Here is a 27,656-nt window from a genome sequence, read left to right on the forward strand (position 1 = left end):
TCTCGTATTTTTATATTGTGCTGCATGGAAAAAGATCAACATTGGGCTGTTTTCATTTAAAAAGATATTTGATTGTGAATGGAATGAGCCAAAACCTCCACATTAAACTAACAAACCTTTAACATACAACAGGAATTATTTTTAAAACTGTATTTTACTATACTGTTGTGTTTGAATCTTTTTTTTAATTATTATTTTTTTTAATCCCAGAAATGAGAACAAAAGGCTCTTTCACAGATTGACCATAATATTATTCTGGGCAGGCAAGTGGAAGTCATTTCATCCAAAGTGATAAATTATAGTCAAGAGAGTTGCCAAATGCTCAAGGTTCGTGACTCGATCTGCCACTGCTACACAGCTGAGTGATTTGGAGCCAATATGAGATAACGTTTCTTAGATAGAACAAAACATTACAGTCAATCTTAACGCACAGTAAGAGGGGCAAGTAAAGTGGTGTTATCAAAGCCTGCCGCAAATCACAACTGACGATGAACTTTTCAATCACGAAACTGGCTGCATTTTTCTTTTAGAATCAAAATAGAACAGGTGATAGTATTACACACCCACACCAGCCGCTGTTTATTTTTCAGAATTACAGTTTTTGCATTATTATTGTTTTGGATGTTTTTAAAGTATGTATCAGGATGCCTCCACTATTTCAACTTAATGAGGATTTTTACTTCCAGCAAAGGATAATATTGAGAAAAAGTGCTTCTTATTGCTGATTCTGGCAAGGAGAGTGATTTATTAGACTTTTTTCATTCTTTCTTAGTGATTGCCTGTTTTACTATTTTTAGGTTTACAGTAAGCACTCCCATTTGATTTCTGTGTATCTAACAATGATCATTTCCAGTAAAGTAGGGAGAAAATTCTTCACGCCTCCCCAAATATTCCCTCCGAGGCTGAACGTCCCCGCAGCGTCTCCTTAACTCTCGTCGACACATGTGCTCTGAGTAGATGTCTTTGTCTGTCAACGGCAGACCTCTTTCCAGAGGCTCCATAGGACAGAACTGTTTCAGCTTCTTTTGGAGTTCATCCTGGTGGATCGAGGGTTGTTTTTCCACAAAAGAATCACAATCAGCTGGCTGAAAGAGGTGGTAAATTCTGAAAGAAAAGCTTGTGGAGTCAGTTCAAGTTGTGTGAAATTGATGACATGGCTCTCGTGGAGATACAAAGCGAGACAGAGGGAGATATGGAGTGAGTGCACGATATTGGGCAGAAGATAAACTGTCTGGCTCCCCCACAGTGTAGACTGGATGGAATAGAAATGACTAATGGGCGACTCACTTGTTTTGGTTACAATCTCATTTTGTGTTTCTTAAAGCAACAGTGCGATACAATTGTTTCCTTTTTGCTCTTGGGCTCCCCCTAAATGTATGGAATGTAACTCATTAATACATATTGAAGGATGAAAAACTATAGCTGGTAGCCTATTCTTTTCTGGAACGTGTGCTGAAGCTAAATCCATGGGTGGCCATCTATCAACATCAAATAGAAATGCTGTCACAAAATATATCTTCTTGTATATATATATATATATATATATAATGTATTACTGTGCACTAGCGCAGTGTTTCTCAAAATGTGGTACACGGGCCCCCTCTAGTGGTATGGTAAAGTATCACTAAATTAAATGTTCAAACTGTGCATTGTTACATTATTGAAGTATTTTTTTATGGTTATTTTCCAATATTTAATTGTTAAACGTTCAGACTGTTACATTGGCATACAATAATATTAAATATACCTTCTTAGAAATAAAATGTCTGCCTCATTTTTTTATGAACACTTAGGCCTACTACGCTACCTGTATTTTAGTGCTGGTCATTATGGTGCTACTTGAAGAGTGATGTCATTCTTTGAGGTAGTACTTGGTGTAAAAAGTTCAAGAACCACTGCCCTAGAGCACAAAACAAGGCTCCTAAAGGCATGAAGAACCAAAACAAACCTTTGGCATTAAATAGATGTCATTCAAAAGACAGCCTCTCCTCACATTGATATGGTACATATACAATATCAGAAACCATAATCAAAGTAGTACTGACTGTTTGCAGAATAGCTTTTCAGGCATGAAGAACCTAAATATCCAAAGGTTCTCAGTTTGAATCTCTGCCCTTTCCTGTGCTAAATCTGTATGTTCATCTTGTGCTTGTGTGGATTTTCTACGGGTACTCTTGTTTTTTTTCCCACATTCCAAAAATATTCATGCTAAATAGAAAGTCTCGATTGCCCATCGATGTGAATGTTCGTGAGCAAGGTAGTTTTTATGTATGTTCCCTGGCAACCAGTTTCAAGGTGTGACCTGGCAACCAGTCCATGGTGTGCCCTGCCTCTTATCCAAAGTCATATGGGACAGGTGCCAACTCATTAGTAACCGTTAACAGGATTAGAAAATGGTCAGATGGATGGATGGAGTTCAGCCTAGACCTACGTGGTACTGAGATTCAAATTATGTACAGTCATTTGTTGTTTGAGCAAGGAAAAAAATTGATTCTAATAATAGCCTCAGACCATGAAACAGTACTGTAACTATTGAAAAAGATTCACCCCTGTTAATTATTTTTACAGTAGCCAACAGATTAATACGTGTTTCTGTATCCCTGCCAGTTAGCTTGCAGGAATTTCCTCATAAATCTGTCAGTGGTCAAATGAGGTGAGGCTTGCCTATGGTCTTGACTTTCACACCTGCAACACAAATGCTTCTTGATGTTTATTGAACATGACATGTCTGCAGCACAGGCAGAAGGGAGAGCGTAATCCTCGTGTAAATCGTAGCGTGTGTGTGTGTGTGTGTGTGTGTGTGTGTGTGTGTGTGTGCATGTGTCGAGATGATCCTGCGTCACACTTCTGTCCATTTCAGCATATGTGTATGTGGAGGACTGTTTGACATACATGAGCCTGTGTTTGGATGAATTAATCTTCAGTTTAAGTGATGGCCTGCTCAGCATCAAATAGGACGCTCTTCTTCGTGTTATGGCAGTCACAAACTTATAAGAGCCTGTGACAATTGGCTAGTGTCTGTCAAACATCACAATATAGCTACACGATGATCAAGTGTCTAAATGGAAGTATCTAAAAGAACGAAAGCAGAGGGAATGAGATATTAGACACATTTGTTCTGTTGTGAATATACTACTGTAGAGTGGATGAATTACGTGTAAAATGTAAAAAATAAAACATCTGTAAAATCTGAGATTTTGTGGCTGTACTTGAAATGTTAATGATGACATTTTTCAAAAGCAGCTGTAATTTGATTACACATTTTCTCCTGGATTACAATGACACACATTTCGGAATTACATTATGTAATCTCATTACACGTAATTAGTTACTCCCCAACACTGGTGTTATACTTGAGTAACCTCCCGGTCAGTTCCGTTGTATGCTAACCTAAAATGAGTTTAGCGTTACCTGGCTCCTTACCAAACACGTAATTACGGGACAAAGCCTCTTCCCAAAGGTAAAACAGCATCGGTTTGTCTTGTACGACTCAATAGCGCCGTGAAACGATCATGGCTGACAACGTCTCTAAGCAAATTAGGTACATAGCCTTGCCTTTGGATTTGTTGAACAGATAAACTGCTCTTGATGATATTTGTGTGATGGAGAAGATTGGGTGGAAGCGTTACTAAGCGATGTCTGCCATCTAGTGGTAAATGGTGCAATTACGACTTAAAACTGATCAGGTATAGTAGTGGAATTATTATTTTTTTTCCTATTAATCGAGGGGCCACTCAGAGTGTGGATGCTTGCCACATGCCCTTTCGAGACTATGTCCTGTAGAGGCCAGTGATGTGCATTTACATTTTTTGCCAACTGTCAAACACTTCAAGAAGATGATGATCTAGCATTTTGTTGGCTGAGAATGCTAAAGCTAAACGCAATACCAACAACAAAGCAATGCGCTTTCTGTATTCGTCCCCTTCAATCTACTGTAATCACCATTCTATCGTCATATGAACGGTCAAAACCGTCCACCCATCTATTTTCTGTAGTGCTGTTCAGGGTCGCAGGGAACTGGAGGCTATCCAGGCTGATTCTGGGTGAAAGGCGGACTACAACCTGGACTGGTCGCCTGTCAGTCGCAGGGCACATATTGCATGCCGATTGTGACTTGGAAACGTCGTATGTCACAACCGTCATAAACCGAGGACCCTCTGCCTCACAAAAGAGTTAGCCACTGACATGAAGGTTGACTGCATTTGCATCAATCTTTTATTGAATGTCAGACAAAGTTTCAGTGTAAGGGTTTCCAATCCTGAAGCTCGATCGTAACACAATAGTGGCCATGCATGAGCTGCACATTATCGTTCACAGCGGAATCTATTATCCTCTTTTACTGGCATAGTTGAACCCTAGGTCACACTAAAGAGGTTCCATGTGGTGATGTTAGTCAGGCTACTGCACCTCATCTTCCTATTCATCTTGTCTGTTTAGTCTTGAGTAGCGCATCATTTAGAGCAAATTCAGCTACACGTGATAACACATTTTGCATAGTTTTTATGTGCTGCCATTGGTACTCTACTTTAAAAAAAAAAATCATCATACTGCTAAGACTATGGTTCTTCCTTAAACAAGACGGTTGAGTTGAAAATGACTTGTGAGTAACATCATCCGGGCTGCATGTGATAACCCGTGAGTCTGGTGAGTTCAGTAAAGCAGACGTTATAAGAGAGATGTATTATTTAGAGAGACAGGAGGAGAAAGTGAGAAAACACGGGCTTGAATGGCAGCTCAACGTGGATATATCTCCTTTGGTGATTGCACGCAACAACAAAGATGGGTCTATAAATCCTGGAAAGCGTGTTAAATAGGATGTTGGGATGAAAATTAAACACAAATGTGACAGAAGGTTCCGTCCATTAATTTTGACTAGAGGAGACACCCAGCTTTATAGTGTTTCAACACACACACACACACAGACACGGAGATAGTGTAATAGCATGAAAGGAGCTCAACTGAAAATTATTCTTATGTGAGACAGCCAAATAGAAAAATGTCCAAAGGCTAGATAAAAGAAACACACACACTCACAGAGCCCAAGAACAGTTTTTTTTTTCTCTAAGAAATTGCAGTGTTTGGGTCATGACTATGACCTTTTGCATCTATTTCTCACACCTCTGGACAGAAGAATTTTCTGCTCAGATATTAAGAGTGTACAGTACAGAGGAATGGTATTTGAAATGTAATATTTGGAAATAAGCACACAATCTGTAGGCAGTAGCTTCAGTGTATGTTAGTCTGAGGGCAACTGTCATTGTCTGTACTAAATGACACAAGAAAGCCATCATCAGGCACATTCCTGACCCAATGTGTCCCACAGGAACGATTCCCATACTGCGTCACACATCTAAATCTTTCTTAAGCTTCCCCACTCTCTATTACCATTTCTAGATGAAGAAATGGGTCTTAGTTTGTTGTTGTTTGATTTTAGATGCCTTCCCATGTCTTGGGCTCCTTCTCTCCCATATGATCATCCAAAGTACGTGGAGAGCTTGACTGTAACTGGATATTATGGAAAAATATATTTCTGTGGAATAAAAGTAATTGTCAGGCTGTTTATCATTTCATGTACAGTATATAATTTAACAATTTCAACTTCAATTTGTTCAAGTAACACACATGCTTAATAATCCTGTCGAGACAGACTGTGTACAAAAATGAATGTTAACACAGTACTATTTTATATCTTCACACATAAGCCTGGGAAATATTGCTTTTTTTTTTTCGTCATCATGGGACATGTGTTTTATCGCAGTCCTGGCATTTGTAACATTTGGACAATCACTGATAGTAGCACGAACAGTAAAGAACATTTTCCCCTCCCGTCTTTCTCTTGCGCTCTCCCTACTATTCTACCAACATTACATCACTTCTATAAGACAAAGTCATTTCATGGATGAAGTGTGATTAAATGCATAATTTTTAAATGCATTTTTGAAATTAATTAATCCCAATTAGGCGGCACGGTGGACGACTGGTTAGAGCGTCAGCCTCACAGTTCTGAGGACCGGGGTTCAATCCCTGGCCCCGCCTGTGTGGACTTTGCATGTTCTCCCCGTGCCTGAGTGGGTTTTACTCCAGGCACTCCGGTTTCCTCCCACATCCCCAAAACATGCATGAATTGGAGACTCTAAATTGCCCGTAGGTGTGAATGTGAGTGCGAATGGTTGTTTGTTTGTATGTAGCTTGCGATTGGCTGGCAACCAGTTCAGGGTGTACCCCGCCTCCTGCCCGATAATAGCTGGGATAGGCTCCAGCACGCCCGTGACCCTTGTGAGGAGAAGCGGCTCTGGATGGATGGATAGATAATCCCAATTAAAACAGTAAAGTCCCAGTCAAGTAGGAATGGTGCGTATTTCTCCAAAAAGTTAACGTAAAGCATGGAATACTTTAGATATTATTTAATTTAAACATTGAATGGTGGTTATCTTCTAAAACATACTATTATAGTTCAGAGATAGATAGCTATGGTTTCCTCCCACATGCCAAAAACATGCGTGGTAGGTTGATTGAACACTCTAAATTGCCCGTAGGTGTGACTGTGAGTGCGAATGTTTGTTTGTTTATATGTGCCCTGCGATTGGGTGGCAACCAGTTAAGGCGTGCCCCGCATCAATTTCATCCATCCATTTATCCATTACCACGTTCAACCAAATAAGGGTTACAGTATGTATAAGCAGTCAATCACTAGACCAGATTAACACTATATTACTGATGTTAATGTGTTTGCGTTGTGCTATGCTTCCTTCCATCCTAACCACCTTTTGTATTCCAGCTGCTCAATGCAGTCACCTCGTTTTGGTTGACGTTTTGCAACCACGTTTATTTCTGATCAAGTTCATGAATGGAAATGAACAGAGATGAAAATATTGGCTTCTAACTGTTGAGTGTTTGTTTTTCCTGATGCCTATTGCCTTTCTGCCTCAGAAGACATGATAAGACTGGATCTAGACCACCCAGCTCTTTGCATGCTGCTGTTCCTACCACCTATAATGCCCATGTCAGGGTTTAAGCTTTCAAATTAAAGCTATACATTTGTGCACATAAAACACACACAGGACATCGTCTCCCATCTTATTTGTTTATTTGTGTTCCCCTTTCACCTTCTATGAGACACAAAAAAAATTGGTTGAGTCAACGCCTGGCGTTTGGCCACTGGGGCAAAAGGTCACACAAGTCAACTGTGAGTTCAGACTAAGTTGTTACTCACCTAATCTTGACAGAGTTTAAGACGGAAGAGCCTTAAAACTGGCTTTAAAAATAAACACCAAGTAAGGCAGCTTCCAAAGGTACGTACATAATTTGACCATATCTCTCTAATACGCGACAGAAGGAGTGACGATCCGGTCAAGCCTCCGAGTTACTTCTATGCTCAACTTACACTGAGGGGGGTGTCAATTTCACCTTGGACTGTCAGCGAGCAAATAGAGGGCACACACTTTTCACTTAGTCTGTAAAGCTATATCTGACATGCTATTTTTTTTTGGGGGGGGGGGGACTGTTCCACACAAAAGGAACACAAAAATAGTTGTCATTTGACTAATTATACCATGACATACAGCTGTGAGGGAAAAAAAATCAGTTTCTCTGATTTTGCTATTCGTAGGTAAAGTTTGTGTAAAATAATTGTTTTTGTTTTGTTTTAACATATAAACTACTGACAAAGTAAGTCTCAAGTTCCATAAAATACTTAAACCATTTAGACCATACATATATATATATTTTTTCCTGAGCTGCATATTGTAAACTCAAGAGAGAGGATTACATATGTGACATGAATATAAAAGAGACAAATTACCAAACAGGAAATTAAGTCTATCAAAAGGCTTGGCGGTAAGACAAATATGTGGTCACATTTAGTTTTGTACTTAGTATGGGAACATAAGCAAGCATTTGAGGATCATAGTGGTTTAAAAGTGGAAGGACGGTTAGGAACAAAAAGATTGGACATGGTGCTAAATGGAGATCCGGGACAGAGCATGCCGGCTTGATTCGTATCATGGGCCGAGGATGACGCAGATGCTGTAAGTGTATCATTGGTATAACGGCAATATTGACATTATTTTAAAACAGCTTTGACAAACATTGGAAAATTGAAAGACAGGGAGGTGTGGGAGGTGAAACAAGAGTAATGTATCTGCTTTTCATTAATCTTGACCATGATGTAAGGTAGGGAATTTCCAGAATGGGAAAAAGATGAGGCAGGAATGTCAACAAGGGAGGAATTTACTAATTGGTAGGGCGAGGAATTTTAGCGTTCAAACCTGTAATCTTAATTGACAGAAGCAGTAGACTCAGATAAGGAGGTGAGAGGAAGCATATACTGTATAATAAGTTTGTTGAATTTGATGTTGCGTCACTGTGGAACTAATGGTCAACATATGTTATCCAGTCTCTGTAATCAGAATGTAGTTCTGATCCGAACTGGAACCACTACAGAAGGGTGACCAGATTTCCTCGTTTGTTCATACATCTACTTATTGGGGTGTACATAAAGCAAACGGGTGGGATTTTGACATTATTCACTATTTCAGTCAGCAAGTAATCTCTCGCTGCACTGCGATTTGGGCGACGTTCACACGGCGGTGCATGATGCCCAATGCAGATTTCTTTGTTAAATCTGTTCTTTTTATGTCGTCATTCCCATTACAAAATCAAATTTGTTTGCCGTTTGCTTTTGTCGCGTGTCGGTTTTGTCCAACATTTGTGACGTTTGTCGCCTTTTGATGACGTACAGGTCGGATGCGTGCCCCGTGAGCGTCCATACTGCACTCGCGTTGGATACATATCTGATTTACAGTATATCCACATATGAAAGAGGCCTGGGTCGGATATGAAAAAATTGGAATTGTACTGCTCCCATTGACATGAAATAATCATACATGTGTCACACTGGACAAAAAAAGTGGAATTGACCTGCCGTGTGAATGTAGCCTTGAAGTCCTGCTGTCACCCAGTGTACGTATTTGTTCATCGTTACTGTTATAAACCAGTCTGCAGCTCTGTTTATTCTGGCATGGAAGTTATATAGCAACAGCATTTGAAAAAACAAGACAATTGTGATTTTTAAAATCAGATTTGGCAGGAGAATGTTTGAACTACATGGTTGCTGAATGTTAAGATTATTAAGCTTCACTTCACAAAACAGGACCTGAAAGTTGATTACAGCACTACATTGATAAAGGAAATTTGGTGGGGAGGTAAATGATTTCTATTGCTATTGAACAGAGTAAGAAAACTAATCTTTGTCTACTTCTGACCAGTGGTTTGTAATACAAAATGGGGTACTGATTTGGGTCTGGGTGTTGGAGTGTCCCATCCTCCCAAGTCCATTTAAAGAATGTGGAATAGTTTCTTGTCTAAGGGATGCGTCCCAGAAGATGGGTCACGCCACAGTAACACCATCATCTTTCCAAATACATAACACATCCTTAAGCAGAGATGTAACTGATCCCTACTAAGTGTTTTATACAGTCCAGTTGCACCATTTCCCAACACTCTGTTGTCTTTCAGCACCACCACTGCTGCTGTTTAGAAAAGATCAAGATCCCCTTTTGAAAGGGACGTTGCACTAAAAGGGAAATGTCAGACAAGTGGTAAACATTCACAGTAATCTGTAACAATGATAGCAGGGAGTAGTATCTTGAGAGATGATCCTTTTCTTGGCTCCCAAGTGAAAGCAATTTAGCAGTTCTGCCGTGATAATGTACAGCATATGTATGGGGAAGCTCACACGTCCTTTTGGTCTGTGATGTTCTCCATGAAACTGCACACATTACAGTACATTCAGTAACCAAAACACTTGTACTCGTACATGATGGAAAGCCCTTTTGCTCTTGAAAACTGAGGGATCTGGATCTTGACATATGCTTTAATGTGACGCACATTGTTATTTATGTCCTGGATAACCCAAAGCAGTTGCGTTTCTGGAGTTTCCAGCCAATTGTTCCTCATAAAATGTCTGAATAGAATATCGTTTATGCAGATAAAGCTGCATTGACATGGAACATTTCTACCGCTAATTCAACGGTGTTGGGCTGTCAAGTTGCATCATTAGTGAACTTACATACTGCCAAGTCCGCACGTAACTTGTAAGCACTTAGGGAGACATGAGCATGTCTTTCGCAGTGATTTTTGGAAAAACAGACTCAGAATTTAGCACTTTCTAAATCCAGATTCTCCTGTTATTGCACCTTCTGGAATGTCACTTTCAAGTCTACTTTGTTATTGGAAAGCCAAATGTATTTCTATTCTCATGCAAGTGGTATTTTATTTGAATTCCTCTCTTGCAACCTTCAACCGCAAAAGGGAATGCAGACATATGTTCAACTTAAAGCATTGAAGTGTGTCTGTGTAAGATGCAATAAAACACACAGTTGATTTAATAGGTTGTACTTAGGGATGTTGGGAACCGCATTAAACAGTCTAATCAGTTTCTACACAATGAAAGACCCAAAATAGCCATGTTGCTGCATCTCACTTATGATGCGTCATGTGACAATTTCTGGATTAAACAGGTACCTGGCTCATTATCTTAATATAACATGCTGCCGGTGGCCACCACCACAGAATGTAGGGCTTGATTGTCGTCATTTCAGTGAGCTCCAGTATGTCTTTCCAAGGAAGTTATGTTTCCAGGCACAATGCTATCCAACATGCGTGGCATAGATCTTGCAGTCACTCAATAGGCAGTCTGAAAAGACATTTTACTATCTGAAATCCAAATCGATGTCTTAATGGTTAATCAATGTATCAATCAAATATCTCTTCTCGGAAGAAAACACAATGCACCGTCAGACATTTGGTTACACTAGTCATGCATTTCTATTTCTCAATTCAAAACTTTCCTTTCTCAGACGTTTTGAGCCGAGAAACCCTGTCAACATACCGACAGAGCTGGTGCACCCCCACCCTTCATCCCGCTTAAAACTTTGCATCTCCCCCAGGTGAAGTGAATTTATTGACTCTCATGTGTCAATTCCAGGCCAAAAACCTATAAAAGTCATGTGTCAAGGGAATGTGCCAGTGATCATTTTCTATAGGATTCTCTTGTTTGTTTGCCAATGACCAAAAATGCATGTTGCTAACAGTAGCTGATGCTGAAAGCCATATACTGTAAGGGACAACACCCACATGGGCCCATTTTATGGCTGCCATAGTGGAATATTTGGGGGACTGGGTGTGTTTGTGGAATCTTGTTTCTCCTTGGTACTTTGCATTTTTTACCACCACCACATTCAGCCAGCAGTCTGTCGCATTTCCCAAAAGAGACGATTCATGTTTAGTTTCATTCAGCCAGCTGTGCTTTCACTGCCTTTTCTCTCAAGGTGACATGCAGTACAATGTCTAATGTCTCATGTGGAACTCAGCAGATGGACAAACCTCCAGTGTAGAGCTTATCCTTTAGTTTTGAAAGGATATTTAAAAACAACCTACACCTTCCACAGAGTTCAGCGGTTTTACATTTCACAATGGACTGAAATCATTTTCTAAACAAAGCAATACTATATGATTCACTATAATGCAATGTAATCTAACCTTACAAGAACTATGATTCCAAATCAGTTTCATTGTCTATTTTTCAGCCAAGACCATAGTAGACTGTTCGCTAATGTCGGTGAAAGATAAATAAGTCGGAGAGTGTCTCACGGCTGAAAGAAATGGGCTGTTTAACTTTCACGTCTCTGCCAAGTGAGGATATTACACCGTCAAATGAACGCAACTGCAGAACTGCATGTTTTAGTTGGAAAGCAAACCTTTTCATTCCTCTTGTAACAATACATCCATCACATCCATTCGTTTTATGGAGTAGGGTATTGTATTAGAAGTTAGATGCCACATTTCCACGAAGCGAGAGTTCAGTTCAGACTGGGAAACCGTTATCAGGTTAGAGTAAAATTATGAAATTGTTTGTTCGTTGCTTAAAAATTAGTCTGACTGTCCTTATTAATTACCAAATGCACATAAGAAGCAAACATCAATTTCCCTAGCAGCTTTTAAATTTTGTATACATTCTGGGACACCTTTTGAATTGGTGTGAAAAACTAATTCACCATCTTAACCAATCTCTTCCATAACAATGATCGATTGATAAACTTTTAAAAGACTGTGTATATTTGTATGTCAGTGGAACAATTGACTGCCCTGAACATTACTTGATGTGTTGTTGTTTTCTTTGGGATTTAGGGTCATTGTCAGTGTGAATGAGAAAGCAACATTCTTATGACACAATGTGGTTTGCAGCCCTTGAAATGGAAGTACAGTGTATTTACTAATTCTTGATTTAAATGATGCACTTTGCTTGAATTTTAATTCATTTCCTGTCATCTTTAATCCAGATTGAGAATTACATCAAAGAAAGAATGAAAACCGAGATGGCTCAACTGCAACAGAGCGCTGTACACAACCACACAGCAGCCATGTTGGAAATGGGAACCAACCTTCTCTCTCAAACTGCAGAACAAACGCGGAAGCTGACTGATGTTGAGACACAGGTAATATTTCAGAAGACTGAACTAATGCTTAGGGCACAAATCTGCATGATGCATCCTGTATGTTTCATAAACCCAACTGTTGAACTGCGCCTCTTAAGGTTATGCCAAGTCAAATGTAACAAAAAACAAAACAAAAATCTATCCATCCATCCATTTTCTGAGGCGCTTCTCCTCACAAGGGTCGCGGGCGTGCTGGAGCCTATCCCAGCTATCATCATCGGGCAGGAGGCGGGGTACACCCTGAACGGGTTGCCAGCCAATCGCAGGGCACATGCAAACAAACAACCATTCGCACTCACATTCACACCGACGGGCAATTTAGAGTGGTCATTCATCCTAGCATGCATGTTTTGGGGATGTGGGAGGAAACCGGAATGCCCGGAGAAAACCCACGCATGCACGGGGAGAACATGCAAACCCCACACAGGCGGGGCCGGGGATTGAACCCCGGTCCTCAGAACTGTGAGGCAGATGCTCTAACCAGTCGCTTTAAAAAATAATAAAATTCTGAAAACACTGATGGATTTGTGGTCTTCTTGTTTCCAATTTGCTAAAGGAGAACTCAATTTGTGTGTGTGTGTCTGTGTGTGTGTGTGTGTGTGTCTTTGTGTGTGTGTCTCAGGTTTTGAATCAAACATCGAGGCTTGAGATCCAGCTGCTAGAAAATTCTCTTTCCACTAACAAGCTGGAGAAGCAGTTAATGGTCCAGACCACCGAGATCAACAAGCTCCATGACAAGAACAGGTAAACAAGTAACAGTTCAAGCAAACAAATTCAGCCACATGGTCACATTTATGAAATACTGTACAAATACCCATCTTGAAAAGATACAGTGCTTAACATTGTAAATTTTATGCAGTGTAAGTGTTTATGCTACAGCCGCCCTTAATTAACCACAGAGGTAGTTACCACAATCATTTTTTTTCCCGTAATGGCTAACCGAAATACAGTATTTGTAATGAACAAATATATAAGTACCGGTATTATTATTTTCCATGAATTAGCAAATTTACTTTTATTATATGAATATTTTTCTATATTTATTGATTAAAATAGTAAATTATATTCATATATTTAATTGCAATCCTGAATTTAAATTACTGAAATTCAGAGAAGTCTAATTTTAAATTGAAATAGCCTACAATAAAGTGTGTTCTGATGCTGGATGGTCTCATTTTAATGACGTTGTGGTCGAATAAATTAGTAAATTTTTGCTAACAGAGCAATACTTTTGTGTTTTCCACTTTGAAAGACTTCGGGCCTTTACCAAGACTCTAAATAGCATTGTTGCTCTACAAAGTGGGCAGCTTGGTAAAGTAAATATAGGGCCTGGTTTACTAAGATCCCAAATAGCAGCCGCTAAATTCCTGGTTTACTCACTCTTAACAGATTGCGTAAGTTGTTGGCAACAAGTGTAAAAGTGGTTGAGACCGCTGTATGTAACAGAGATTTTTGTGCTTTAGGGAGGGCATCATAAGCGCAAAACGAAGTTTGAAGTGATGGAACAGAACGTGTTAGTGGAAGAGGCAGACAAACAGATTACTGAGTTACAGAAAATTCATCTATTACTCAGTTTGGTTAAACTCTTCTGGAGTGAGTGACATTGGATGTATCTGGTCATTTTACGTAATATTGCGTTTGAAATTTAGAACGGCACATCTGAAAAACTCCTCTGGGAGAGGGCAGCACCAATTGCCGCAGTCATGGCATGACTCCTTCTTGTAACTGGCTCCAGGTCATCCACACGTTTGTGTGAGCACACGTTTGCGCCTGATTTTCTTTCACAGGACAATCGTTAGTAAATCAGACCCTTTGTTTCAAAACCAAAGAACTGATTTTAGGCATTTGCAGGGATTATTTTCCTGTCTCAAAATAGTGTTCACAGAAAAAGGAATTGCTCATTTAGGATTATTTAAAATAACACAACATATCATGTCTCAGATTCTGAACAACAACAAAAAAAAAGGTAACTTTGAAAATACAGCAGTCTTATTAATATTGTAATGATGAAAGCTAGAGTGAAAAGATCATTCCCAATTGCACATGCTGTCTTTAATTTTTCGATATCTTCAATGTAGCGGAATGATCTGTGAATATCATCTCCCAAGAATGAGGTTCAATAACAGCAAATCTCATGCACGCAGAGGATTATTTGATGGTTCGTTTACAAATGTTTTAACATGACAAGTCAATAAATAGATGCCATTTACAGTATCACCAATTATCCAGTGCAAAGTCAGTGTTCACAGTACATGTATATTACATAACTAGATATTTAAAAGGATAGGAGAGCAAAATATCTATATACTGTATACAGTATAGTATCAGTATACTGTCTACTGCAGTGGTGGAGAAACAGGGTCAGCAAGGCTATCAGAAGCACTGACATATATTTAGAACCCATCCATCCATCCATTTTTCGAACCGCTGATCCTCACAAGGGTTGCGGGCGAGCTGGAGCCCATCCCAGCTATCTTCAGGCGAGAGGCAGGGTACACCCTGAACCGGTCGCCAGCCAGTCGCAGGGCACATATCAACAAACAACCATTCACACTCACATTCACAACTACGGGCAATTTCGGGTCTTCATTCAACCTTTTGGGGAAGTGGGAGGAAACCAGAACGCCTGAAGCAAACCCACGCAGGCACGGGGAGAACATGCAAACTCCGCACAGGCGAGGTCCGGATTTGAACCCGGGTCCTCAGAACTGTGAGACGGATGTGCTAACCAGTCGACCACTGTGCGGCCATATTTGGGACCCAACTTCTTTGTTACATGTAATTGTATGAATTTATTCCCGACAAGCTATTCTCTTTATTTTGAAGCATATTTTTTCTTGGATACACTGCTTCCTGTATGTCAATATTAGATTTCAGCCTCTATGTGCTCCAATGTTCATCTTATCTCCCCAACGTCTTCAGGATCAGTCGTGCTGGCCGATGTAACTGAAACTATATAAGCAATGGTATTGTCTTTACACCAAGCAGATTTCAAGTTTGTCCTCACAAGTCCACAGAGCTGGCCCTCGTCGACATTTTTCTGTCCTCTGATGGCACTCATGCTGCATGAAACAACTGTCATATCAGATAGCAGAATGGCAATTTTGATTTTATTTTTTGCTTTTCCCTTAGCCTCATGGAGCAGAAGATGTTAGAAATGGAGATGAGGCACCATGAAGAATTGGAGACTCTAAAACAGGAGAAAGGAAGTCTCCAAGATCTTGTTGGGAGGCAGAGTGGGGTTATCAAAGAGCTCGAGGCCCAGCTGAGCCGGGCTACGGGAAACAGCACCGCCCTGCAAAGGCAGCAACAGGAGATGATGGACACCGTCCACAACCTACTCAACCTTTGCTCCAAAGATGGAGGTAGGTTAAGTGGAGGTTGACACTGTGAGTTTACCAGACATTAGCTAAGAGGTTTTAGAATTGTATGACTTGCTATCAGTTAAGTTAACGCAGAACATTTTGGATCCCCCGAGGATTAGGCTGCACGATTCCCAGGATCTTTGCCTTTTCGTTTGCTCTATCATGAAGAGGATTGTTTTAATAGCAAGGCCTCCTAGCAATGCAATGAAATGTACTTCAGATATCCCTGGGTGCCGATATTGCCATGATTTTCTTCTTAAAGGAGACATATTATGCATTTTTTTTCACAATTTGAAACAGTTCCCAGGTGTCCTTAAATAAGGTCTCTGACATTCAGCCCTCTACATAAACAAATAATAAAGAATTAGAGCGGACTTAATCCACTTGTCACACTCTGGTTCAAATCTCTGGAATTTGGCCGTTTCTGTCTAATGCAAATGCTGTGCATGGCTTTTGTTACCATGACAACCAATGAAGCGAGCGGCTGCTCAGTTTTGACAACTTATATTTAATGACTTTTCCGAACCCTCTAGCAACAATTTTTCAGAGTTCGTGTGGCAATATTGGAGACGTCTGGAGACTCTGAGACTCCCTCCAGAGAAGATGTTCACACATACTTGAGCAGACTGTAGATCAATAGCGTTCACCCGCTAATACAGATTTTATTGCATTTTCACTCCAAAGGGTGCCAAAGCTGCAGTGATGCAGACAAAGCTACTGCATGCGGACTCTCTAAGCCTCGGGCGCCACACTCCAATTTCCCATCTGTATATCTCTATATTTGTATACAGTATTGAGACATAGTTTGTAATCAACACAAAGTAAAAGTTCTTAACCCTCACCTGTGATTACCCTAACCCAGGTGTCCCTAACCTTTTTGACTTCTGAAATAACAATTTGGATCAAATTACCTTTATTTGTTATTATTAAAAATCAATTATATTCATGTATTTGAAGACACTGATCATGCTAGTGTTTTCTCACAGTAATTATCAACAGTGATTTAACAAGGTAGGAACAGATAAAAATGAATGTCCCATAAGGGGCGAGCTAATTTTAGAACACGCCTCGGTCCGTGGAGGCGACCTGGTGCCCGGGGACACCATGTTTGTGACCCCTGCCCTAACCCAAAATAAGGCCCATTGATCCACATCAGACCGCAATGTGTAAAGAAAACCTGTTTGATCGACTATATCTTGAACTAATGTACCATTAACTTGTTTCTGAAATACTTTATTCCTCTGGACAGATGCTCCAGGTTTAACCTGACTGATTTTCCAATCCCCTTGAAATTATGATGACACCATTCTGTAAATCTTACCCCATTGTAGGAAACACAGGGAAACACTGCCTGTAAAAAATCTGAAGCAATGAACGCAGCGTGACGCGAGCAATGTGGTTCTTGTTTTAACCTGGCTACTTCTGTTAAAGAGGCTTAGTGGCTTTCATAAACCAGCGTGATACTAGATTTGAAATAATTGGTTTTCAAGCTTTATTTATAAAACAGCTGTGCATACTTATTGAAAGAAATGTCAAACAGAATGCCATTTCTAAAGACAAAGACTTATTTTATTCCTCTGAGTCTGACTCACTTGTGATAATATAAACATTTCCGTTGATCCCAACATGACCTAACACCAATAGTCTTTCTTATTTTCTTTTAATACTGTTTTTTTGTTGTTGTTTTTTTTATCACAAACTTGTAATACTAAATCAAAGATTTTACAAGAACGAATGCATCATTGGACGAGTTGCATGTGTTGCACTGGAAGAATTTTAACAGCGTTTGTGGACATCCCGTGTAAATGCTTCAAGAACCCTACACCGCTTCTTGACATTTTTCAACAAAAGACGGGATGTCATCACAAGTGGATAGCTGCCGCACATGATTAATAAATGTTGCTTGCTTTTGTAATTTTAATGGGCCATGCAATGTAAGGTCACGGGTGTACTGACCTGCTTGTAATCCATCTGTTTAGTCTGGATTTGTGTATGTAACATTTAATTACCAGAGGCCTTAGAGACCCTCTTGGCTTGACTGCTGAATATGTATTATCTCAGCCTCTTAATGTAGGTCCAAGTACAACATATACGCAAATTGGTTTACTGGAACTGTCAAGTTGAATGACGTTCGCCATGAATAAATATTTGACCATTTTTACCTTGCCTGCCTTTCGGCCCAGTACAAGGTCTTTGATTAAGTATCACGTTAGCGTCTCTCGAGGTGACTAGTGCCCGTCTTAACTGGACGCGCTAGATGTGCAATGTGGCTGCTGCTGTGTGGTGGGTCCTTCCCTCCACTGCGGTACGTTTCAGGGTTGAAGCGGGTGTGCAGGTTAGAGGTCGCTTCTTTCCTAACCCCGGCCTGAATAATTCAAAGTGTAATAGTTCCTGAGGGAGAGCCAGTCTGAATGAGGTGAGGGGTGGGTAGATGGATTTCACTGATTATTAGACACTCTAGCCTTGTTTTTACATTGCATTTAAAAAATATATAAATGTTCTTTACCTTATTGTTTCTTGAAAAATTGATGAGTGGTGTTTGGTATTTCATGCCATCAAAATGCTTGAGAAGTTTCCTTGAAGCATGGACATTTCAGGCCTCAGGAGAAAATGACATTTTGAAAAAGATTGAATGTCTCTAATGAACTGCAAACAAAGAGGGTCATCGGCTTATGACAATCCTGACGCGACATATAAAGGTTCCAAATGACAAACAATGAACTAGGTTGTGCAGCACCAAAAAGAATACATCATCGCATAGCGTAACAAGACACGCCCAGTTACCACCATACTTACTTTTTCATTTTGATAGATTTATATCTATGGCTGAGAAGTATTTTTGTTACAAACGTTTACAATAATTATGACTTTACTACTGTATTAGTTTTGGTTAGGAGTAGACCATGGTGCATTCCGACTAGTTATGTGTTACTGTATGTCATGTTGGTAAATAAACAGTGTTTGATAAATGTATTTTGCACAAGTTAACCAATCCAAAAATCAAATGTTGACAGTAGTGTTATGTGAACTCTAAGATACCATTAGATTAGATTAGTTGTTTTAGTAATGCTATAATAACTGTATGTCAATTATAAATCAATTCAGTTCGGTTAATGAATGTGTAAGAAAAACTATTTTTTGGTACCTGGTACTTGTGTTTGTATGGTCATTTGCGACTGCGGGTTCAAAGAGGGTGATGAACATCGATGCGGTGCCATAATGATACTGGTTGGGTGGACGGTCGCTTTGAGCTATATTGACTCAAAAATTCATTATGCACTTTTTATCCAGATACAGTACTCACCCATATATATATATATATATATATATATACTATACTATATATATATATATATATATATATATATATACTATATATACTATATATATATATATATATATATATATATTTCTTGTTCACTGCGCAAACTGCCACAATGTTAAACATATGTTTAAGTAGCTAATTTGTGTAAATGTCTCTGTTTTTACAAGTACAAGGGAATTACATTTGTAATCACAGTTTATGAACTCTTGGCAGCAGTTTCTATTAACTGCAGTGTATTGAAATGAAAGTATTCTAGAACACAAAAGCAATTTGGGGTTATTTTCCTAATATGCTGACCCATGTCTGCTAGTCATTTCATTTTTCACAACACTGATTTTGTACCTTTTTTTTTTTTACCAACTAGTGCATCTACAACATTTCCATGAGCATTTTCCAATATTCCAGTGAAAACAGATATTTTTGATGTGGCGAGATGAAGCAATTTGTTTAAATTGTATTCATTACCCAAAGCTCATTAGGGTGCAATGAGCCGCAGACTGCCATTAAAAGTAATTGACCACAGCTTTGGAACACTCTTTTAAAGTTGCTGGCTGCAAAATAAGAATTTGTTTTAGAGTTTTCTGTTATCTCATGGAATTGATGTTATTCATCATTATTATTGCCTCTTACTTAGAAGGAATGAGACTCATTTATTTATAAAAAAATATTTTTAAAAAGCTGAGCATTGTGCGCAACACAAACATATAATTGTACGATAAACCTCTAAATATTAGATCAAACTTTGTATATATATATATTGTACATATATATATATATATATATATATATATATATATATATATATATATATATATATATATATATATATATATATATATTTGCATTATCTTTAACTAATTGAACGTGATTTTTTTCATGCCAAAACTGTATTATTGATAACATATATGTATTATTGGTATGCAATGATCAGATGGATAGGCCATTTAACTCATTCACTGCCAGCCTTCCCAGTTAACATGGATATTTGACTTCTAAAGCTGTCAATGGCAGTGAATGTGTTAACCACATTGTGGCACATATAGGTCAAAAGTACAACAAGCTGGATGGAAAACATATTAATAAAATAAATAAATTCATGCACATTTATTTTGCATACATGTTTTATGTGGATGTTTTTAACATAATAGACTGTACTGGGTTGAGTGAGTTATCTTTTTGTTGTATATCAATATATACCACAAATTTGCATAGGAACCCTGTTATAATCATTAATGTAATGATTGCTAGCATTAGAACTTGTTTATTGCAACTTTCTTTTCCAATACAGTATTCGTGTGCGTGTGTTTGTGTGTGTGCATGAATTGGAAAGCATTACCATAAAATAGCACTGACATAATTTTGTCATGCTGTACATCCTTCAAACAACTATGTGCGAGAAATTCATGGGCTCATGTAGTGAATCAGGCTCAGATGTACTTAAAGACTGATTACAGTCACATGGGAGCAGTGATGTCTATAGCAGTCCATTTAGCTCCAATTTTCACTCTCTTCAGTTCCAGGATTTGGGCTCATTTGGCACAAGTACTGATTTATGCAAACACCCAAGGCCTATTGGTCTTTTCACATGAACCCCCTGCTGAATATGAGTCCCCACTGAACCACTACATATTTTACTACAAACAAATATTGGGACATAAATAATATTTGGAGATCTGGGCAGCAAGCGGTACAAGGGAACCAGTCTTGTGGTCCAGTCCCTGAGCGATTTTCTTGCACTTTGGGAAATCGCAGTAGCTATTGCGAAATAATTGTCAACACTAATTTCAGGCCCAAAAAAACCCTCTACCAACATTAACCTTCAAGGCTCCTTAAAAGTACCCCGCTGTCAGCCTGCTTGGGGTAAATTACCGTCTGACAGGGCTATCCTTTGTTGTATTAGAGTCTGGGGTGCAAGGGCCCCCAATGTCGACCTGTCACAGCAGGAGAGTCTTGTCACTGACACTCAATACTTTGTCAAAATGGCCAAATACTGTCGTGGACCCAAATAAACGACCTACTTCCAAAGGAGGGGTCCTTTGCACACAGGCGGATCAAAGTAAAAGCAAAGGATCACTGACTCATTTCGCTTTCCAATGACATCTTCTTTGACTCCACAATTCTAACAATAAAAACAATGGGGTGAAAACTGACGTGAACCCATTAAGTGGGAGGAGAAAGGCGCAGAAGAAAGAGGATGTTAAAAAAGAAAATCTGAAAGAATTTCCATCACTATAACAAGGCTTGGAAAGTAAATATAAACCACTTGTTATAACAGGAACTTGAAATTTATAGCTTGTAGTATTTTGTCCATAGCCTCATGCTTGGTTTCAAAATAGTGCAGCCATAATTACCTACAGATGGAAATGGATGCAGCTGGTCTGTCAAAGTTTGAAGCCCTCTCAGAGAGAGCGGGGAATCTGGATGGTGAACTCGGATTCTTCTACTAATATGCTAGTTGACCCTCAGATTTTATCTTGAAGTTACAAGATACTCGCAGTGAGACTTTGCCGTCTATCTTCTGCCTTCTGATTCTCCATCGTACAAACGAGAACCTCCCAGCTCAAAGTTACTCATCATAAATTTTTATATAGGAATAGGGAGGACCAATAAAAAGACGAGTGGCATGAGAGAAAAAAATCATAAACTTCCATATTAAATTGTTGTTAATCTAGCATTTACAGAAAACAGCAGGTGCCCCACCAAAAATTGGTGGGGCACCAAATGATAGGTAGGCTACAAACTGTCTGATGTACATTTTGTTTCAATTACAATTTCTCTTCCAACAATGTCATGGCATAAATCACACTAGGAACAAAAGACAGTAATGGTTTATTACAGTCTTCTGCAACCAAATCAAAATGTACGCTATTATGTGCTACACGTACTCTGCATAAATGGATTTGTTCGCAGTTGATTTGCTTGTTTGGACTCTTGTTCTTGGTCCCTTAAACTGTTGCCCAGCCACGTGGTGCAAGGGCCACAATCATTTGCAGCTATCCGTGAGTTAGCAGGCTAGCGAGCAGTGAGTTTGTCGAATTTGTCAACACCTCGCTCTGTGTGTCGTGTGTGAGTCCACATAACAGAGACACTGTCGCCCCAATAATATAAAAGATGTAACACTTCAGGGAAGATTGAGGCATAGCTTACTAGCTACCTGCATGCTGTAGTGGGTAGAAATGGGCCAAGTTATTATTAATAAGTAACTCACAATTGTGCCAGATGACCGCTGATGGAATGAAGGCGCTCAGAACTTTATAGTGGGAGAGGGACGTTCATGCCAGAAAGTCTAAGCGCGTACCTGGGCTTCATTTTAGCCAAAAATCCAGACAACTGAAGTGTTGAAGAAAAGAGTTTAATGCTATATTTCAACAATAGTACTGAACATTGTTCTCAGTGTTTGCACGTGTCTTTAGAAATTATTGTCAAACATACAGTATAGTATGTAGGCTAAGGGTATTTAGAAACCAATCCCTGAATACACTTTACAGGGTCTACAAGAGCCTTATCATAGTACTGGTATGTGTGCAAATGTTTGACCACTTAAAATAAGATCATGACAGAGTGATTCTGATGAGGACACCAAAGGCACTTTATAGTGATATTGAAACTCTGGGTGAAGTAGGCCTACAGTGGGATGTTTATATCTTATCTGTCTCATGTGAATGTTGGCTAGGACCTTGTTGTGTGGCGTTTGCATGTTCTCGTCATACAAATGGTTCATTGTAGCATATCAACTGTGGATAGCCCAAGGACAAGACAAGAAGACGAGGTGCCGGTTGGGCTGCTTATAGGTTTTTTAGCTGTAAATCAGGGAACCAAGTTGACTAACCTGAAGCTGTAACAGACTAACAAACCACAGGTGGATGGCAAAAGTATTGTAGATGGGTGGATCTGCTCAGGAGGACCAACAGACCATAAGGCCAGTGCAAAGGCGAGACATCAAGGTACACCTGGAAGAATGATCCTCTTGATCAAGGAGATAAACTTGTTAACTGGGACTTCTATGGGTTTTGAAGACGTAAACAGTTGCAATTCTGTAATTATTTGTAACCCAGAGACCACAGACTAAAAAGACTCCAGGCGTTGATTATTACAGCTAGATTTCTAGAGAATTGATGCACTTACGCAAACTTCCCGTTGCGGCAAGGAATTCCGCTATATGCGGGACGTGACAAGAAAACAAGTGAGCCCGTCTGTACTGCTAACAAGCATGACTAAGTGTTGATGACATGATGGTTTGAAGTGTGTTGTTTTCCTTATGGCAGTTGTCTTGGGAAAAAAGTTAAATACATGTATATCCTTTATTTATACAAATATGATATGATATTCGTAAACACGAACAAAGCCTACAAAGCCTCTTCATTAGTGGCTCTGTGGTGACATTTTGTGTTTAACAAAAGACATTATAGATATTTAAAGTTTTTGTCCCAGTCTCCTACCATAGGTTTCTGCCATTTACCCATGCCGGAAGGAAGTTCTTTCACCTGTTTACTGAATGCAAAAGGTGGTAGTGCATATATATACATATACCCTATATATACCCTATTGGGTTGATACCCTATTATATACCCTATTGGGTTGAGTTGCAGAGTTATGGGATGCTGGTTAGAAGCAAACCTCAGAATCAAACCAGCCTATCTTTGGGTATCATTTTTGAAAACCAACCAAAAATATCAGATAGGTTAACAATGCTTAGACAGGGGGGCTGGCCATGAGTCAGTCTGCAAAAATATTCTTCAAGATGCAGTACGAAACTTCAATAACCAAATGTCTCAGTAGTATACAGTATCTCCAATAAACTGGCAAACATATTATATTTTCTTGACAATGATTTTGTTTTAAAAAGAAAATAGTTTTCTGTTTCTTTTTTTATATACATAGGGTGTTTTTTTTTTTGGTTTTTTTTAAATCCTTGCACCGCTAATTACGCAAAGGCTGCAATACACATTTACCTAATCTAAAGCTGCATCTTATTTTTTGTTTTTGCACCCCCAGTCCCAAAGGTCCTGGATGAAGAAAAGAAGTTCCGTGATTGTGCCGACCTTTACCAGGCTGGCTTTAATAAGAATGGAGTCTATAACATCCAGATCAACCTGCAAGAGAACAAAAGGGTGAGAATTCACAATAAGGTGTGGCCAAAATGCCTCTTTCACGTGAAATCATCACTTCGTTTGAACACTTACACTGTTGGTTTAAAGTAAACCGCTTGTTTTCTTTGAGTTGAATGAAAATTACTCCTTGCAAATGAGATAAAGACACTTAGCCACCGCGGGACATCTGCCACCGATGAGTGCAAATGAAGAGTACAAGCTGTGAATACTCACGTCAGCTTTGAAAATGCAGGAATTTGGCGATGGGTGAGGTGTGAAGCCAGACTTGGAGCTGAACATGTCGAGGACACTGGGGTTGTCTGTATGATGATATGTTCTTAACCTCGGCTCTGCTCACCACCAACTGATTGATGAAGGTGATAATTTGATAAATGGAGAGGTTTGAAGTAGGTGTGAGCGGATTGTATCCGTCAAGCCCCAGGCCACTGCTAGAATCATCTCAAAGGTGGCTAGTGGCTGTTTGTGTGAGCGTTGACGAGATGGATGTGAGACAGTCTCCTGGAAATGATCGTGTCAGGGGTACTTCCTTAATTATACTCAGCCTGCGTTCATGTATGTTCAGCTGTGTGGGCTTGCGGATGTGAGAGACCTTCCCTACTCCACACCGGTGTCTCAAACTCAAAACACTGAGCAACCCTGCAGATAGACCCACAACCCTGCATTATCAGCTTACGCACACTGAGGTCCAAGGTTAAGGGCCATATTACACCCAGGTGTCTCCTGGTATGTGTCCATCTCAGACCTCCACTTTGATCTAGACCCTCTGATGAGGAACACCTCTTGGGAGTTGGTAGAGGATAAGGAGACGGTGATTAGTTTTGAGTGGGACAGAGATACACTAAGTTCCCAAACACGACTCCAAATAAACTGACCCCTCATTTTTTCTGAATGCCGCTGAGAATCACATCAAATATTCCATTCATTACATCTTCCAGTTATGTAATATTACATCTAATAAATCCCCCAATTGGCAGCCCTCTGGGTCCTATCCGTGTGGCATTGTCAAACTCTATTCTTTTTTTAATTTGTAGGTGTATTGTAACATGGAAACAGCTGGCGGTGGATGGACGATCATCCAGCGCAGAGAAGACGGCAGTGTGGATTTCCAGAGAACGTGGAAGGATTACAAAATGGTGAGACAAGACAAATGCCTGCATCATCTACTGTATGTGTAATCCACAAGCGATAATATTGGTGGTCTTGTTACACACAATACAAATGTTGTAAAACTATGTTATGAGCACCACGTCCTGTTGCGACAATACTTTAGCCATCAGGTTCTGACAAATATCATTAGCTTTTTGGCTGTGATTGAACATGTTGAAAAGGGTCCACTGATCCATTTGGAACACTTCAGCCAGATGTTATTTCTCCTCAACTTTAGCCCCCTTTTTGGATTAGAAACATTGTCTAGGGTGTCTTAGACCCGCCAAGATGTTATCCTTCCCCTTCTCAAACAGGAAATTATTGCGTGTAAATATGACAACAACACTTTTATTTCGCCTCTGTTGCACTGCGTTGGATGTTTGCGGAGAACGTCATGTGTTTGTCATCACGGAAGTGTCAATGCATATATAGCATGGCAGCGTTAACATTTTCAGACTACGTTTTGGACAAACAATGAATTGCATTTATTATTGCTGGCAGTCAAACTGGTGACGTTACTCTATAAGTCTCACCACTATATACCCTCCAATAGCTGTCAGTTTATTATCAGATGGACTATATGTTTATACTTTCCCCGATAATCTGCTTTCTGTCTCTAGTTTAATTTCCCCTTCAGTCCGTTAGACTGATGTATAATTTACTTGTCAGTATGAAAAGGATCTCAATGATGTTTCGAGACGTTATAAGCAAGAGAAGTACCAAGGTAGATCAGATATAATGTTTTGTCATATAATGTTATTAACATCTGGGGTTGAGAACAAGTTCCTGCTGGTGACTACTCTTTTTAGGAGGGGAAACAGACAGCTTACGTGTGCTTCTCATAAATAAAAAACTGAGTTTGTACAAACACTGGATACAATTTACCTCATTAACAGTAATAATAATGTAAAAAAAAGAATGTCATGAAATAAGAATTATTCACTTTATTGTGATTGCAGCAAAGTCAAATCAGTTAGCCAAGACTAGACTGAAAAAAAACAATAGAACCTTCAACCACTACAGTCACTAATCTTGGATTGCCATGGCAACATATTAGAGTGGAACGTCCAAGACCGAACATAAACAATATGGATACACTGATCAATCAGTGTATCCATACACTAAACAATCTCTGAACTTTGACGGCGAATAACAACAGCGTTAGTTCCAGGTTTGTTTCATGGAGTTGTATAATAAGTAACATGAACCAGCATAGAATAAAAAAAAAAACAAACAAAAAAACATGGAAATACATTTTTAAAATTGTGGTTAATTTTGATAATTGGTGATGACACACATAGCATCTAGTTTCACTATAGTCTTCGTACTCCAAAGTTTTGTTTCCCCCCCAAATTTTGATAGAATTCTAAATTATATGACCTCAGAGGAGTTCAACTTTCTGTATGTAAAAATGTAAACATTTCTACAAATTGTTTCTGGAATGAATACAATGGAAATATGGGTGAAAAAACACCATGTGAGAGCCGAAGGCTAAGGCCCAGTGAGACTTGACATGGAAAGCTTACAACGCGAACAGGTGCACAAAGAGTGCATTACATTTAATGAGGGGTACCCATGAACCTTTGGTTGACATTCACAGGACATTGTGGAAGGCAACAGCAACATTTTATCACACTCTCCTTCAACAGATTGGAGGTGATGGTGTTTTATTGTGTTATTAGTTTTCACATTCTTGGGCTTCATAGGCCTTTGCTTGGATTTAATGCAGTCAAAGGATCAGTCATTCTTTCAGTCAAGGTGGTGTGGCCAGAAGTTGTAATTTTGTTAGTTGGGCCAGTTAGGAAGTTAAGTTGGAATATCATTGTTTGTATTCAAATGTAATCCAAAGACTATTATTAGCAGAGGTCATCTATGACAGCCGGAAACCTAGCTTTTTGTTTGTTTGTTTGTTTGTTTAATTACCTTTACGGCAGGGCTTTTAACAAAATAAGAAAATGAATGGTAGGGTACTGACAATTACATTTTCGTTCCATTCCATTTAGGGTTTAAGATGCATGAATATTGCCAAAACCTGCCCCAATACTGTATAGTGGCAAGTTCAACTTATTGTATAAATAACTTCTATTAAGTTTTAAATGATGGGTTATAGTTATAGCAACGAGATAAAAATGCACTTCGACTTAAATTTTCTCTCCAGACAGATTCTGAAATGGACTCTGGTTCACAACAGGAGACCAAGCTGATCTTCACT

General features: G+C 39.3%; 2 protein-coding genes across 2 annotated transcripts in view; both read left to right on the top strand.

Moving 5' to 3' along the window:
• The window catches only part of angpt1 (angiopoietin 1), a 48,750-nt gene that overhangs the window by 7,480 nt on the left and 13,614 nt on the right, over window positions 1–27,656 (top strand). The window contains exons 2-6 of the mRNA XM_061664535.1: window positions 12,342–12,497; window positions 13,120–13,241; window positions 15,630–15,862; window positions 24,183–24,298; window positions 25,330–25,431. Of these exons, the coding sequence (XP_061520519.1) occupies window positions 12,342–12,497; window positions 13,120–13,241; window positions 15,630–15,862; window positions 24,183–24,298; window positions 25,330–25,431 (729 nt within the window). The remainder of the gene's footprint in view (window positions 1–12,341; window positions 12,498–13,119; window positions 13,242–15,629; window positions 15,863–24,182; window positions 24,299–25,329; window positions 25,432–27,656) is intronic.
• LOC133395539 (zymogen granule membrane protein 16-like) overlaps window positions 3,182–27,656 on the top strand; it is a 54,727-nt gene continuing 30,252 nt past the window's right edge. The window contains exon 1 of the mRNA XM_061664537.1: window positions 3,182–3,191. The gene's annotated coding sequence lies outside the window, so the exon portion shown is untranslated. The remainder of the gene's footprint in view (window positions 3,192–27,656) is intronic.

This window comes from Phycodurus eques, chromosome 20, assembly GCF_024500275.1.
Source record: "Phycodurus eques isolate BA_2022a chromosome 20, UOR_Pequ_1.1, whole genome shotgun sequence".
Lineage (NCBI taxonomy): Eukaryota > Metazoa > Chordata > Actinopteri > Syngnathiformes > Syngnathidae > Phycodurus > Phycodurus eques.